Genomic DNA, 14,989 nt, shown 5'->3' with positions numbered 1-14,989 from the left:
AACTAGAAGAATGTTAATACCATTGTTTAATCAATGTTTTGTTTAATTCAAGATTTTAAGCCCCTTCTTCCTCAAAAGAAGAATTCTGTATTGTTTAGAATAAAGGTAAAGGGAATTTCAAACTGTTACATAACAGAAAATATCACTCTTCAGTACAACAAGGTTTACAGAGTTTAGGAAGAAATGTGATAATTCAGCTCATGACGTTATCTGAAAGTTTTTCACAATGCTTACCATTCCATCCTTCCATAAGCTTTAAGACTTCCAGGTAAATTAATGAAAATTAATGTTACTGAAGAAAACTAGAAATATATGGCACTTTGTTTTCCATCATCTTTTTACCAACAGTATAAAAAACATAGGGTTACTACTCAAGGAAATAAAATCTGATTCCAAATTTCAGAACCTACTTTTAAAAAGCAAATAAAAAACTGATAAGTAGTATGAGAGAATTTTCTTACAAATCCTCAGCAAGGTGGAGAAAATTTTGCAGTGAAACAGTGCTCCAGGACACGTAAATGAAAAAAAAAAAAAAGGTAACCTCAATCCTTCATTCTCTTTCCTCTTCAGCTAAAGGCATTTGTGTGCTGGAGCTCTCTCACAGTGAGGGTGACATCTTGTGTTCATTCCAGCCACCAACTGCCCCTAATCAGCCTCCATCCAGCTGCTATGCACCCAGAATAATCCTCCCCTTCAAATTTTGACTTCAAAAAAGCTGCAAGGAATTTTAGCTGACCCTATATATTTCCATTACTGTATCAGATTTCATACTCTCTTTGAGTTTAATCATGACTTCATGTCATTTGAACAGAGCTATTTTAAAGGAAGATCTGTAAGTGATAAACCAATATAAAAGGCACGCTTCTTCTGAATAGGAGACAGTAACATATTTACTAGGATTCTTTAAATTAGTGAGGGCACTGTAAAATGAATGCCTTTTATGCCTGAGAAAATTATTATTTTAAGGGTTATGAACCTGTCAGTCTGTAAGTTATAAACTAGTTGCTATACTTGCAGTTTGATTAATCTGCTAATAAATCACTTGATCCTAATCGTAGCCTTTGCAGCATTTTGAGAAACCTTCACTAAGTTTTTTCAAAACAGAAAAACATCAAAAATTGGTTCTTTGTAGGTAAAAAAAGAATATTGTGAATTTACATGCTGTCTTAATTAAAGTGGCTGTAGCTTACTGTCATGTGCAAAAAGGCTATTTATCAACACCTGCTAGAGTCTGTGGAACAGGAGAAGCAAACAGCTGTAAACAGCCTCTTAAAATAGAACAGAAAATGTTTTTTTATTATATAATCTGATTCAGAAAAACAGCTTCTGAGGACCCCAAAAATATTTTGTAAGTTTAAATTGCAAATGTCAGAAAAAAATTCTAAATAAAAATAAAATTAAATAAATAAAAAATAGAATCTAAACTCTTCAGCTGTGTTCCATGCATAATTTTGCACTCCAGTTATCCTCACGGTACCCTCCTGCCTGCCAATGATACATTACAAACCGTGCACTTCTCTTGCATTATGTATTTTTTGTTCTCTCATTGCCTCTGTGAGGATAAAAATGTGTATAGCACCTTGTTTTCCTGAAGATTTTTTGTTTGCAGTGTGTAGGTGATAAACATAAAATAATCTCCTACTGCAAGGAAGAACTCCAGCATTTCATACAAGGTGGCATTTCCTGGACTTTGGTCCTCTGTATGTCAGAGGAGATCATGCCTCAGAACGCTTGCAATGGCTTCAGTTCCAGCTGTAAAATGTGGGCTGAATGAGAAACTTCCTAAAAAACTCACAGATATGATTTGAATCCAGCTCTATTGTCATGTCCACAAAGTGCTGCTGATGTCAGTTATAACTGAGACCAGACTTCCAGACTTTATAACCGAGAGCAGACATTATCTGAAAGCAGTATGAAACAAAAGCCCTAAAAAGATGTGATGGTGATAGCCTACCTTGCTTTTTCCAAACATGGATACCTTACTCTCCTTATAAGCCATGCTTTGAATTCCCTCACAGGTTCAGTGATACCCTACAAAGAAATGATTTGTACCAGCAACTTCTAACTCACATTGACATTGACATGTTCTATAAATCAAGTCATCTATGTGATGTATCTCAATATACCTGTATCTATGCCATTTCTATCAGATCAGGTAACTTTTCTCTGTCAAAGTCCACATTTCAGAATTATACATCTCCACTAAATTAGAAAATTGATTATTTCTGCAGATACCTTTGTATCCATCATTTGCATATGTACACAGATTGGTAAGGTAGACACATTTTTTAAAAATCTGATTTTAAGCCAAGTCCCTTTGTATTACTGTCTGACAAATGAATTTGCTCTTACATGGAAAATAATAATCTCCTAAAAATTAAAAAACAGCTCTGAACAGTTTTCCAGTTTGTAGCTGCAAGCAATAAATCTTTAGTTTTCTAGTTCAGAACTTCTAGCTGAATGGTGCAGATGTTCATAAATTACATCAGTGTTGATTTTATTAATATCCAACCTAAAAACATCCAAAAAAGCATTTTTCAGAAATTCTGGTTTCTGAAAATAAAACTTGTCATCTTTAATTCAGCTCTGTACCCAAAATTCCGTATTAAAACATGACTACACACTTTTGTTTCACTATCTTTTCTAGATGGGATTTGGTAACTTTTGTATAAATTGCCGCTTTCTAGTTGGAATGATACAACTGAAATAAATGGCTACTTCTGTGTTACATTTTAATGAACACCACTTAACTTACGGTAAGTAGGCACAAATATTCTGAATTTGGCTTTAAGGATGAATTAACTCTGGGAGATAAAATACTAGATAAAATTGGGCACCAATTAAAAACATTCATTTTCAGAAATAAATTCAGAGCATCTCATATGGACTTATTCAGCTCCATAAAGGTTTTACTCCCACAAAACATATTTCCCTACAAACCTTCCTGCAAGATCATGTGCAGAAAATTTGAGACATTCTGACAACAACTCAATAACCATTTGAGAAAATCCTATTGTTAGTAATGACTGCCTGATAACTCAAGCAATTAGGAATGAATGTATTGGACAAAAATGACACTTGTACTAGAGGGGATTCATTGCTATCTAAGAAATGCCAAAATTCAGAAAAAAGCTATTAGCAGGAGTTAGTGGTTTAAATTGCTGTCCAGACCTGTCACAATAATATTATCATTATTATCTTTCAAGACTTTTCTCTTTTTTTGTGGCTTTCCACAGTAACAGCTTGAAGAAATACAAATAAATGCTAAAAGAAGGAAGCTCAAAACATGTTTTGAAATTTCCAGAGAAGCACATTTCTTTGTTAACTCTAAGCAACATGTTTTATGAGATATTGAGAGAAATTAATGTTGGAGCTCATGGTAATTTGCCACCTAAAAAAACGCTGTAATTTCTGAATTCTTGTACAGAATGTCCTGACATCTGTATACACAGATGCAAGACCATCTTTTGTCCATAAAGTTTTCCTTGTGTGCCATGGTGATTGCTGCCAACAGACACAGCAGGTCAGTGGGATCTGACATAACTTTGCAGGACAGTTTATCAATGTGGGCCTTGTGCCACACTAATGTGATTTCACAAAGACTTACCAAGTCAGCCAGAGCCCAGCATGGGCACTGAGGTGAGTTCTTTAATAAAGGCTTTTTACCTGACCAGAGTTTTCAGGTCCTAATTTTTGGCAGAGCTGGGGGTGTGATGACATGGTTGAAAGCAAAAATAGTGATGATCCTGGCACTGCTGGTTAAGATGGGAACGTGAAGACATGCCATGCCCAAAGGACATAACTTTGTCCTCCCTCAGCGTTTAGTGTCAGCTCCCTGCTGTCCAGATCTTTATACATTTTATCTGCACAATGACCATATTCCAGGAAGATGCACTGCCTGGGTTAAAGCTGGATCCAAAGAGTAAACCTTGTCACATCCATATAAATCAGTACAGACTAGGAAGAGCAAACCCATGTCTACTTAAAAATACATTCTGCAAATTCAGTATAAGGTAGCCAGAGAGAAATTACACTGAGCTGCAGTAAGGAACTTTCACCTGCTTAAAATTAAGCAGGTAAAACTGAGTTCCTTTGGAGTCTGTACCAAAAGCCTTTCTTGCTGAGGATGGATCAGTTTAGTTTCAAATGCAGCTGATGGAAATAGCAGTAATCCATTCAGCTCATTAAAGCAGTGGCCAGACATGTTACCCAGTCTGTGAAAGTCCAAACAGGATGGTATGGTTCACAGTCTGAAGCTCTGGCAAGACAAATTTAATTCTCATCCTGATGATCCAAAGGATCCGTGCAAAACAGTAATTACAGATGGTGAAAAATTACTTTGGTTATTTAATCTAGACTTAGTTCCGCAGTTTGTTGTGTGTTACAGGAAGGTATAAGGGGCTGAACCTTACTGGGTTTGCAGTCTCGGGTCTCTCGGAAGCGCAGGTTTGTGCTGTGAGCTGCGGCACATCCCTGGGCTGCCTGTGCCCTCTGCTGTCGGGAAGCCGCCGCTGGCAGCCGCGGGCCCGCCCTCGGGAATCGCTCTTGGAAGGGCTGGGAAGTGACTCCTGCCCTGTGATGCCACTCTCGAGCTGTGTGCAGCTCTGGGACCCGCAGTGCCAGGACACCGAGGGGCTGGCGGGGTGCAGAGCAAGGCAGTGAGTGGGGAAGGGGCTGGGCACGATGGCAGTGCTGAGGGAGCTGGCGGTGTTAGCCTGGAAAAAAGGAGGTTCCGGGCTCCTGACAGGAGCGGGGTCGGGCTCTGCTCCCAGGCTACAGGGACAGGACAAGAGCACATGGCCTCAAGCTGCGCCAGGGGAGGTTTAGGCTGGATATCAGGAGGAATTTCTTCATAGGTTGTGATTAAACTTTGGAATGAACTGCCTGGAGGGGTGGCGGAGCCACCATCCCTGGAGGTGTTTAAGGAAAGGCTGGACATGGCACTCGCTGCCACGGGGCAGTCGACATGGTGATTTCAGTCATAGGTTGGACTCAATGATCTCAGAGATCTTTTCCAACCTAATTGATTCTACAATTCTGTGTCTTTCTCTCGTTGAACACTTGTAACAACGGGTGGAGCACCACCGGGTACACGGGTGTTGTGAGCCTGGGGCGGTCTGTGTGGGACATGGCGAGCCCGCTCCTCAGGGAAACCCGGGCCGGGCTCCGCTGAGGCGGCTGAGCCGCGGGGCCGGGAACGGGGTCGGGAGCGGGATCGAGGCAGGGAGCAGAGCAGGGACCGGGAGAGGGGCAGGGATCGGAGCAGGGATCGGAGCCGGGACGGAGCCGGTCCCCGCGGCGCTGCCTCCGCCGGGCCCCCAGAGGGCGCTGCCCGGATCCCGTGAGGCCCCGCGGGGCGGTTCCGGCGGCTCCGGCGCGGCCTCCCCACGTGTGCCGGGAGCGCGGCGTTTGCTCCGCCGCGATGTCGGTGCCGGCTGCTGCCAGCAACCTGCCCATGCGGCTGCTCCGCAGGAAGATCCACAAGCGCAACCTGAAGCTGCGGCAGCGCAACCTGAAGCTGCAGGCGGCCCAGGGGGCAGGTACGGGCGGGCGGCGCCGCGGAGCCTCTCCCCGGCTGAGCCCCGGCGGAGCTGTGGCTAACTTTGTGCTCTGTCCCCTCTCTGTCCTCCTTCTGTCTCTGTCTCCGCCGTGCAGCGCTCTCACCGAGCGAGGAGGCTTCTCAGGGACCCCCGGAGGAGGAGGAGGTGGCGGAGGCGGCGGTGCCCGAGGTGGGTGCAGCGGCCGAGGAGGGCGCGGAGCCTGCGGACGCAGCCGGACCCCGCAGCGGGGAAAAGAAGAAAAAGAAGAAGAAAAAGAGAAAAGCGGTGGCAAATGGAGGAGATGGTGCGTGTTATTAGCAACAACAGCGCGTATCCCAGGGCTGAGTTAGTCTGGGGGGCCCCACTAACCCCTCCTTAGTGTTCCCACCGCGTCGGGGAAAGTTTGAAATGCCATGGGCCGGTCAGATGGGCATGTTAAAGTACCTGAGGTTCTAAAGCTTTACCCTTTTCATTCCAGCTGCGATATTTGAATTCGTAATTCATACTAGCAGGCAATTTATTTGTTCCGTAGGATTCTGCTTTGTAATGTTGATTGGATGTTTTGCTTTATTGTCATTGAAATACATGCCCTGTGTTTCAGGGCTCTGGTAGGTGGGTGCTCTCTGTACTTGGCTGTGCAGCCAATACAGCTTTTTAGCAATATGCCCAGCTTTTGGAACTGAAGTGTACTGTAAAACCACCAAAAAAGCACAAATATTGCTAGGTCTGCACATATTTTAACATGCATGGATTTATAGATACATATTGACACACATGAGGAACAGAAGCTTCCAAAGTGTATTTGATTTTTGGGACATGCATCATGGTTATTCCTGGTTGGTGCTTTTGTCTCTGAAGATTCAGGTACTCACATATCCTGAAGTTTCGTGTCTGCATTGCAGATGGGAAAGAATTTTGTAACTGGTTTAAGGACAGCTTATCTTGCTTCCACACAGGATGTATGGAAGGAACACGGGCATTTTTTGCTCTGTGCCTTAGAAGATTCCGCAGAAACCTTGTCTCTCCTCCAGCCCCCTTCCACCCCACAGGAAATCATGATCTTTAGTTTACAGGCTAAAGGAAATTCTGTCTGTGGAACAACTTTTCATTATAACCATGGCCTTTGTATTTCTAACTTGAGTTGTCTTCTGTAAAATAACACTCCAGATACAGAAATCAAAAAAGCAAAAACTGAAGAAGATGAATCTGCAGAGGTAGAAGATGGAGATAAGCAGGACTCTCGAGAGAAAGAAGTGGAAGAGGAGGAGGAGGAGGAGGATGAAGTACCCAGTTTGCCACTAGGTCTAACAGGTATTTTGTATTCTCTTTTTCATGCACGGGCAAAGTCCCAAGGTCTAACACTTTCCTTCCAGAGCAAGTTGCAGTTTTCAAGTGATCTTTGTGAGTCAGGTGTTTCAACACATGATGTGACCCTGGCAGCTGTACAGCTCCTGTTCTTGGAAATTTGCATTATGTACACACCTCTTGGTCCTACAATTACTAGTGAAAGTGGTTTTCAAACCTATGCACACACAACTGTAAAGGAAGAAGTCCATGAAGAGCCAGCTGGAGGTGTAGAACTAGTAAATCTGAGAGGAGAAGCAGTGCATTCATCTTCATTCTTATTAACTCTCTGTAGTTTTCTTTTGAAGCCATTAATACAGAGTATTTTTCTAGTGTCTTTGGATTTTGTGGAAGAATGCAATAAAAAGAAGTCCTTTGATTTATTTTTTTTAATAGGTCAATTTGAACTGGTTAATCTCAGATGGAGAGGAAATAGAAGAAATAAGTTTAACTATTTTTCATTTTGCCCCTCATTTCAGGTGCTTTTGAAGACAATTCCTTTGCTTCCCTGGCTGGCTCTGTCAGTGAGAATACACTGAAAGGCATAAATGACATGGGGTTTACACACATGACCGAAATTCAACATAAAAGTATTAAGCCTCTTCTGGAAGGCAGGTAAGAAATAGAGCTTTTTTAGTGGCCCCAGATGTTTTGTAAATTTTGCTGGCAAGCTGCAGCATACATGAATCATAAAATCAATAAATCAAATAATGGAATTTCTAAGGTTAGAAAAGATCTCCAGCCTTTCACTGAGCCAGTTGCTATGACCTGCCACTGCCAGCAAGCTCCTAGTACCAACTCCACCAACTTTTCTTTAAGCCATGTTCATTTTTTACATTGTCAGCATGGATCAGAGTGAGATTGTTCTTCTCTCAGTATGGTCAACTGAACTTTTTCTAACATTGCTGCTTACAGGGATATTTTAGCAGCTGCAAAAACAGGCAGTGGAAAAACACTTGCGTTTCTCATTCCTGCAGTAGAGCTCATCTACAAGCTGAAATTCATGCCTAGGAATGGTAAGGCTTTTCATTTCACTGCTCAATTTTATTGTAAAGCAGCCATTCAGGGGGTTGGATGAGTTGTAACTGACTCCTGTCTGACTGATGTCTTTTTTAGGCACAGGTGTTATAATTCTTTCTCCTACTCGAGAGCTGGCTATGCAAACCTACGGAGTTCTTAAAGAACTAATGAATCATCATGTTCACACCTATGGTCTGATAATGGGGGGCAGTAACAGATCAGCAGAAGCACAGAAGCTTGGAAATGGAATCAACATAATTGTAGCAACACCAGGAAGACTGCTGGATCATATGCAGGTAGGTACAATATTGATGTCTAATCTGGTTATTACAACATAATCAACTGCTTTCCCTGTCTGACTGAGTTTGTTAATCTTCTAGAACACTCCAGGCTTCATGTACAAGAACTTGCAGTGTTTGGTAATTGATGAGGCAGATCGAATCTTGGAGGTTGGATTTGAAGAAGAAATGAAACAGATCATAAAACTTTTACCAAGTAAGAGAAAAAAAAATCTCTTTCCTGGAAATCACTTGACTAACATTATGTCTTCTTACTGACTCGATTATTATAAGAGAAGTCATTAATTTTTATAGTTCTGTGTATGAATTTCATTGTGGTTTTCTTACTCTGTCCTTTTTTTCTGCTAGCCAGTATATACTACTCATTCAACATCTTTTATCTAAAGAACAGAGTTTTCAAATCCTCTTCAGAGATACAATTCTGTTGATATAAAATCCTTTTAGTTTAACGTCTCCATTTTCTCATTTGTCTTCCTCTGCCTGTTTATTTCCTGCAGTTCATTATTTCCTAATAAGGTTTAAATGCAAGGAAAAAAGTCTTCTGACTTGCAGTTCAGTCTTTTTGATACCTCCAAGAACAGTATCTTGAAGACATTTAAGTATTTACCTTAAATTTTTCTTTTCCTAATTTTTAATGTAGCTGTTTCTTTGTAATTGATGTATTAAACACAATTTGAATTTTTTTAAACAAATATATTGTAGTATTCATGGAAACAAATTTAGAATTAGAAGATTGATCTCTGTTTAAGTTGTTTTATGTCTAAATTGGATTGCAAATATTATTAACATTTTTACAGAGAGCACTGTGTTTTGATAGCAGTTAGGATTTTGGGGGTGAGGATAGCTGAAATAAACACGGTGTACACCCCATGATACAGCTACACATTTTTGTTTATCAGTAGCAGTATGTTTGAATTAGAATTTAATTGGAAGATTTGCCCAGGGAGCTCTGCAGGTAGAGATTTTATGGGCTTGCTATTTGAATTCTTCTTTAAAAAGTAAGGCTATCTTTCAAATATTTTCCAGAGCGCAGACAGACAATGCTTTTCTCTGCCACACAAACCAGAAAGGTTGAAGATCTGGCAAAGATCTCTCTGAAGAAAGAGCCACTGTATGTTGGGGTTGATGATAACAAGGAGACAGCAACAGTAGATGGTCTGGAACAGGTAAGACAAACATCAGTGGGAGAGTTGAGATCTCTGGGCACACCAAGCCCTGTGGTTTTTTACTTGGGATGCTTCAGATGTTTTTCACTTTTTAACTATTTAATGGGGATTTTTTCACAAAGTAACCCTTCCCTGATGTAACTGTGTTACTAAAACACAAGTTCACTCCTTATTTAACAATGTTTAAATTTTTTCACAGGGTTATGTGGTGTGTCCATCTGAAAAAAGATTCCTTTTGCTCTTCACATTCCTCAAGAAGAACCGGAAGAAGAAACTGATGGTATTTTTTTCTTCATGTATGTCAGTGAAGTACCACTATGAGTTACTCAACTACATTGATCTGCCTGTTTTGGCCATTCATGTAAGTATCTTATTCATTGATTTATTTTGATTTATTTTGATTTATTCTGATAACACCTGTAAGCTGTTAGTGACTTTACATTTGCCTGGTTTGTCCAGTTTCTAATAAACAGGCAACCTGCACACAAAACTGATGGTCTTGATTAGTCTGTAGAAGAGATAAAGCCAAGATTATGTAATAACACTTCAGTAATCAGACTTGCTATTTTTGAACCACTGCTGAACACTGATATTACTTTATCCTCTCTGTGTAGCAACATTTCTGTTTTCTTCCAAGAAGTTACCTTTCACAAGCACTAAAATTCAATATGTGGAGTAAATTTCTTGTCAGAGAAATCCAGAGTCTGATGCCTGAAGTGTTTCATGCTTTACCTAAAGCCAGGGTGATATTTGGATTTACTTTGCCAATTCTTACCATTTGGATAAATATTGAAAAATTTTTGTCAAAACCACAAAATGTGCAGTTTAGAACAAAGAATTGACTGAAATTCTATGAAGCAGTTACAACTAAAGGACAGAAATGTCCCTTTTTACTTTATTTTGGAGGGGGAAAGTTTCTTGCTATTCTTTGATAGAACTGTGACAAATAGCAGTTTTGTTTGGTTGTTTGCTTTTTTAACCTGTAATCTGTCTAACATATTGCTAGACTTGCAAATGTCTTTTTTCTGAAGTAGAAACATGCACGTTATGCTCATGAGAATAATGTTTATGTAATTTTTAATGTTTTGAGTGATAGATACACTCTAACCACTTCTTGTAACCCTGTGTCATTTATTTTTTTCTCTGTTTCTTCACTGCAAGATGGTCCTGCTTGGTCTGTACAAGTCCATGATTTGGAAAGATGTCTCATTATATTTTTAGTTGATATTTCATCCCCAGTGTGTTTGTTTCTTTTTAGGGCAAGCAGAAACAGACCAAACGTACAACAACATTTTTCCAGTTCTGTAATGCAGAGTCTGGAATACTGCTGTGCACTGATGTGGCTGCCAGAGGACTGGACATTCCTGAGGTTGACTGGATTGTCCAATATGACCCTCCAGATGATCCAAAGGTAAGTAAAGGAAATAAGTGTCACAGCAAGGAATCATATACTGACTACAAACTTAGTTGCAAAGAAGAGCTGAAACTGCTGCTTGACAAGGGGCAGGATTCAGCCATGGTCATATCCAGCTGCTGGTTTTTTTCACTGCCCTTCACCAGCTCCTAGGAAATGCTGCTCCTAGCCAAGACCTTTGCCTTCTTATGAATTGCATTTTAAAATATTGTTTGTGCTGTGGAATTAAAATCCAATTAGCTAAACAACTAAACACTTCTCAAAGAGGAGCGTGAGTTTACGTATGCATTCCTGAGCTTTTCCAGCTGAAATCTGCTTTTTGTTTAAAGATAATATTCTTACTTGAAAAAAGTCTACTGTAAACAAGGTAAATCCAGTAACTTCCAAAATCAAGGTTTAATTTTCAGTTACTGCAGACTAAGATTTTTTTATTTCAGTAAAAGTTAAAATGCTTTAGTCAGACTCTGTCTGCCTGATGTGCTTTGCACCTTCAGCACTTGTTTTCCCTTATCCATGTGTCAATGCCAAGAAAAAGTCTTACCAAATAGTGAATGATGAATCACATTATATTGAGGTTAACTTTAGTGTATGTTTTGTTGGTTATTAAGACTGCCTGACCTTGTTGCTTGCTGTTCTTTCCAAAAGGAATATATCCATCGTGTTGGTAGGACTGCCAGAGGAATAAACGGCAGAGGACACGCTCTGCTCATTTTACGACCAGAAGAACTGGGCTTCCTTCGCTATCTGAAACAAGCCAGGGTAAACTTCTGTCACATTTAGGGTTTTTTTACTGTACATCCATTACAAATACATGTTGGTTTGGTTCGTTTTTTCAAAGATCAGTTTCATTTTGTTTCATTCCAAAAGAAGCACAGCCTTCTTCTACAGGAAATCATTTTAATAGAACTGCAGAGAGTTTCTTGGTTGCTCTCCTTATGGGCTTGTTTTGTGACTTTTAACTAAAGTGATTTAACTTCTAAAGCAAAAGTGGTAAAAAATGGTGTCATACTGAGTGTCTCTATTACTCTGCCTTAAAGGAAGTGATAATACTGTCATATTGATGTAAAGGCACTTTACAGATACAACTGTGGTATTAAAAAAAATCGTTATGTAGCAGGTTGTTTTCTCTTTGTCCTTGGTCTTAAACGTACTCTCTACATTTACACAGTGTAAATAATTTTGATACTTCATTTCTTCTTTTGTTTTTAAGGTGCCACTAAGTGAATTTGAATTTTCTTGGTCAAAAATCTCAGACATCCAGTCTCAGGTATGACATGTTTTTGCACTTCAACTACTTTAAATATCTTTATTATAATTTGCATGGAGAATGTTGCAGTCTATAATGACTGCAGCTCAAAAATATGTGTGCTTGCTCAGGAATATTAGTATATAAGCCCATGTGTATTTTTAATTAGCTGGTGTTAATAAAGCCCAGCATCAGCTAAACTTCTTTTGTGCTCCTGTGCTACAAAAATTGCCAAGGAACACAAAGTTGAGTGCAATAGCATAGATAATTCTGAAGATGTGAATTTCTACTGTTGATTCCTTCTGTAATATTTTGATAAGAGTTCTGTAAAGTTTCTTTACAGTAACTTGAATTTAAAATAGCAAGTACAGGAAGCAGTGAAGACAGTCCTTAGAGAGAGAGGTTCCTAATTAGGCATAATCAGGAAGAAATGACGCCTAATGTAGCTTATTTTTAGAATGCTGAATTAATGTACATTAAACATCAAATGAAACACTGGGATCTAATGAGTCTTGGGAGCATAGTCCACATCAAATAAAATGTCTTAGTCTATCCTGGTGTATCTGCATTTTTGGTTTAGAATTAATACTGCTGATTTCACAATGCATTGGCACCATAACAAGTCAGACTGTGCATGGAATTGCATGGGATCACAGTTCAGATGTCAGGCTGGCAATTCTCATACACACAGTTTCATGGTGTGGCTGCAGGTGTATTGTCCTTGATTAACTTGCTTGGGACAACTCTGTTTCGTATTTCTGTAAGTTTTCATCTTGCTGAGGCTTTGTTTGTACTGTAACTCAGCTTCAGGCTTTTATGTCCCTCTGCTTGCTTACAAAAACATTTTTACACCTGCACTTGGATGTCACAGGGTTTTGCTGAAGTGAGGAGTGAATATCATTGCCACTCACACAGTAAAAATGAATGAACATAACATACAGACTGTTCACAGCTATGGTTTTCTTTTCCCCTCACCAGCTGGAGAAGCTGATAGAGAAGAACTACTTCCTTCACAAGTCAGCCCAGGAGGCTTACAAGGCTTACATCAGAGCTTACGACTCCCATTCTTTGAAGCAGATCTATGATGTCAATAATTTGGATCTCCCCAAAGTCAGCCTTTCATTTGGTTTTAAAGTTCCTCCGTTTGTTGACCTCAGTATCCTTTTACTGCAGTGTTTCAAAGCTAAATTTCTGCATTGTAAATGTTCAGTGCAACTTGCTGAATTCCTATGGTACCTCAGGTTCTGCTGTTGTTGTTGGGGTTGGAGTTTTTCTGCTAATAATCATAAAAATGCTCCAACAGTACTTTATCAAAGAAAATGTAAATATTGCAAATAAGATAATTGCAAAAATGCCTACAAACATCTCTTTTAGCACATGTCCATGCTGTACAGGCTTCAGTTGCTGTCAGGCAGATTCTGGAATGCACCCATGTTCCAAAGTATTGTTCTCCTCCATGCAAAATTATTTTCATTGAACTGTACTTGCTTAAGTTTCATAGTGATAGAATATTGGCATAGAGAGGTAAGAGCAGGAACTAGAAGACTGTATCTAATTACTGTCAAACCTGACAGTGGATGGAATTTGAAGTAGGAGTACATCGGACAGTTTAATTGGACAGCTGGAGGAGTATTTAGAACCACAGGCACAAAGTTCTGGGTTTCTCTGTAATTAGGCAGCTCAGCTTTTTGTGTAATTATTTTTCCTCACATCAGTAACCCTTAGTAAATCCAAAATGCAATATTTCAAATTACTCCTTTCTAAGTTCCTTAACCAATAAAATTTCAGATGTGAACAGCAACCATGGCAGAAGACTACAAAAAAGAGGTGGAGGTGGAGGATTTGGCTACCAGAAATCAAAGAATGTCCACAAAGCAAAAATCTTCAAACACATCAGCAAGAAATCTGACAATCGACAGTTTTCTCGTTAATTGTGGTCATTAAAACGCCTCGGGGCCTTGGAGCAGCCTACCTTGATCAAACCCATCTGGCAGTTACTTCCAGTTTAAACAGCTTCTTTCCCATTTTTAGGTCTCTTTAAGGATTTTTTTTTTCTTTTCTGGGAATATCTTTTATTTTTCACTTCAGGAAGACTCTTCAGAGCTGAGGCTAAAGGAGAATATGGCCAGCGAATTTTGCCATGCTGGTTGTAAGGAAGAAGAAAATTTAAATTACCTTAAGTCAATGCTACAGAGATTTTATTAAAGAAAGGAAGAATACTTTTAGGTTTTGTAGAAGAATTTGCTTTACATTTACCCATTTTTCTATGCATACCTCTGTAAATTGTTAGAGTGGACAACCTAAGGACATTGTGAGGTAAAAAGGTTTTGCTCACGTGAATTATTGCAAGGGATTTTAATACAGCAGAACTCTGCTTTGGCCATCAAATATGCTGATGAATACAGGAAGATTCCTTTAGAACTGAACCATGGATGAAAAACTAAGGCTGTATGAGCTTGTGGATAATTTCAGACACAGTATTTGTATAGTAAGTACAGTGTCCAAAATAAAACAAATCTCAAATCTCTTGGATCAATTCTGGGATGTGATTAATGCTGGTTTAATGGTATAATGATAACACTATAGGGAAATACTTGGTTTTCCTTCATGTTCAGTTTAAATCTGAATTTATTAATCTGGTGGCATCTAGTGTACTCTGCAAGGAATTAAGGAAAGCAGTTTGCATAAATTAAAGCACTCAACTCAGGTAGTGTTTTTTAAGATGTTTCTTAACCTCGATGCAGTGAGAAGTTCTGCAGTTGTATTGTAAATTACAAAAGTGAATTGCTTTCATGTCATAGTACATCAGATCAGTGATGAGCAAAGTCAGAGATACTGCCACAGGACTGGGAGGGTAGAGAGACTCAAGTGAAAAAGTGACATGGGGTATAAATGTACTGGAAGTAAATAACTGCTCTTACGAGGCTACAGCAGTGGTGGGAAGTGTTTAAAGTGTGTTC

General features: G+C 39.6%; 1 protein-coding gene across 2 annotated transcripts in view; it reads left to right on the top strand.

The window, feature by feature from the left end:
• DDX18 (DEAD-box helicase 18) overlaps window positions 1-14,561 on the top strand; it is a 701,862-nt gene extending 687,301 nt beyond the window's left edge. The window contains exons 1-14 of one of the 2 annotated variants that reach the window (XM_033064171.2): window positions 5,370-5,540; window positions 5,656-5,844; window positions 6,708-6,851; window positions 7,364-7,499; window positions 7,800-7,900; window positions 8,001-8,200; window positions 8,285-8,399; window positions 9,230-9,369; window positions 9,569-9,730; window positions 10,628-10,780; window positions 11,429-11,542; window positions 11,994-12,050; window positions 13,008-13,185; window positions 13,818-14,561. In XM_033064171.2, coding sequence (XP_032920062.1) covers window positions 5,423-5,540; window positions 5,656-5,844; window positions 6,708-6,851; window positions 7,364-7,499; window positions 7,800-7,900; window positions 8,001-8,200; window positions 8,285-8,399; window positions 9,230-9,369; window positions 9,569-9,730; window positions 10,628-10,780; window positions 11,429-11,542; window positions 11,994-12,050; window positions 13,008-13,185; window positions 13,818-13,960 — 1,950 coding nt within the window. In that variant the 5' untranslated portion in view covers window positions 5,370-5,422 and the 3' untranslated portion in view covers window positions 13,961-14,561. Of the gene's footprint in view, window positions 1-5,369; window positions 5,541-5,655; window positions 5,845-6,707; window positions 6,852-7,363; window positions 7,500-7,799; window positions 7,901-8,000; window positions 8,201-8,284; window positions 8,400-9,229; window positions 9,370-9,568; window positions 9,731-10,627; window positions 10,781-11,428; window positions 11,543-11,993; window positions 12,051-13,007; window positions 13,186-13,817 lie in introns of those variants that run through there. The other variant, XM_033064170.2, reaches the window with a different exon arrangement.
• The last annotated feature ends 428 nt before the right edge of the window (window positions 14,562-14,989 follow it).

This window comes from Catharus ustulatus, chromosome 7, assembly GCF_009819885.2.
Source record: "Catharus ustulatus isolate bCatUst1 chromosome 7, bCatUst1.pri.v2, whole genome shotgun sequence".
Lineage (NCBI taxonomy): Eukaryota > Metazoa > Chordata > Aves > Passeriformes > Turdidae > Catharus > Catharus ustulatus.
The sequence above is the reverse complement of the archived record's forward strand: the minus strand, read 5'-3'. Positions and strand labels throughout refer to the sequence as shown.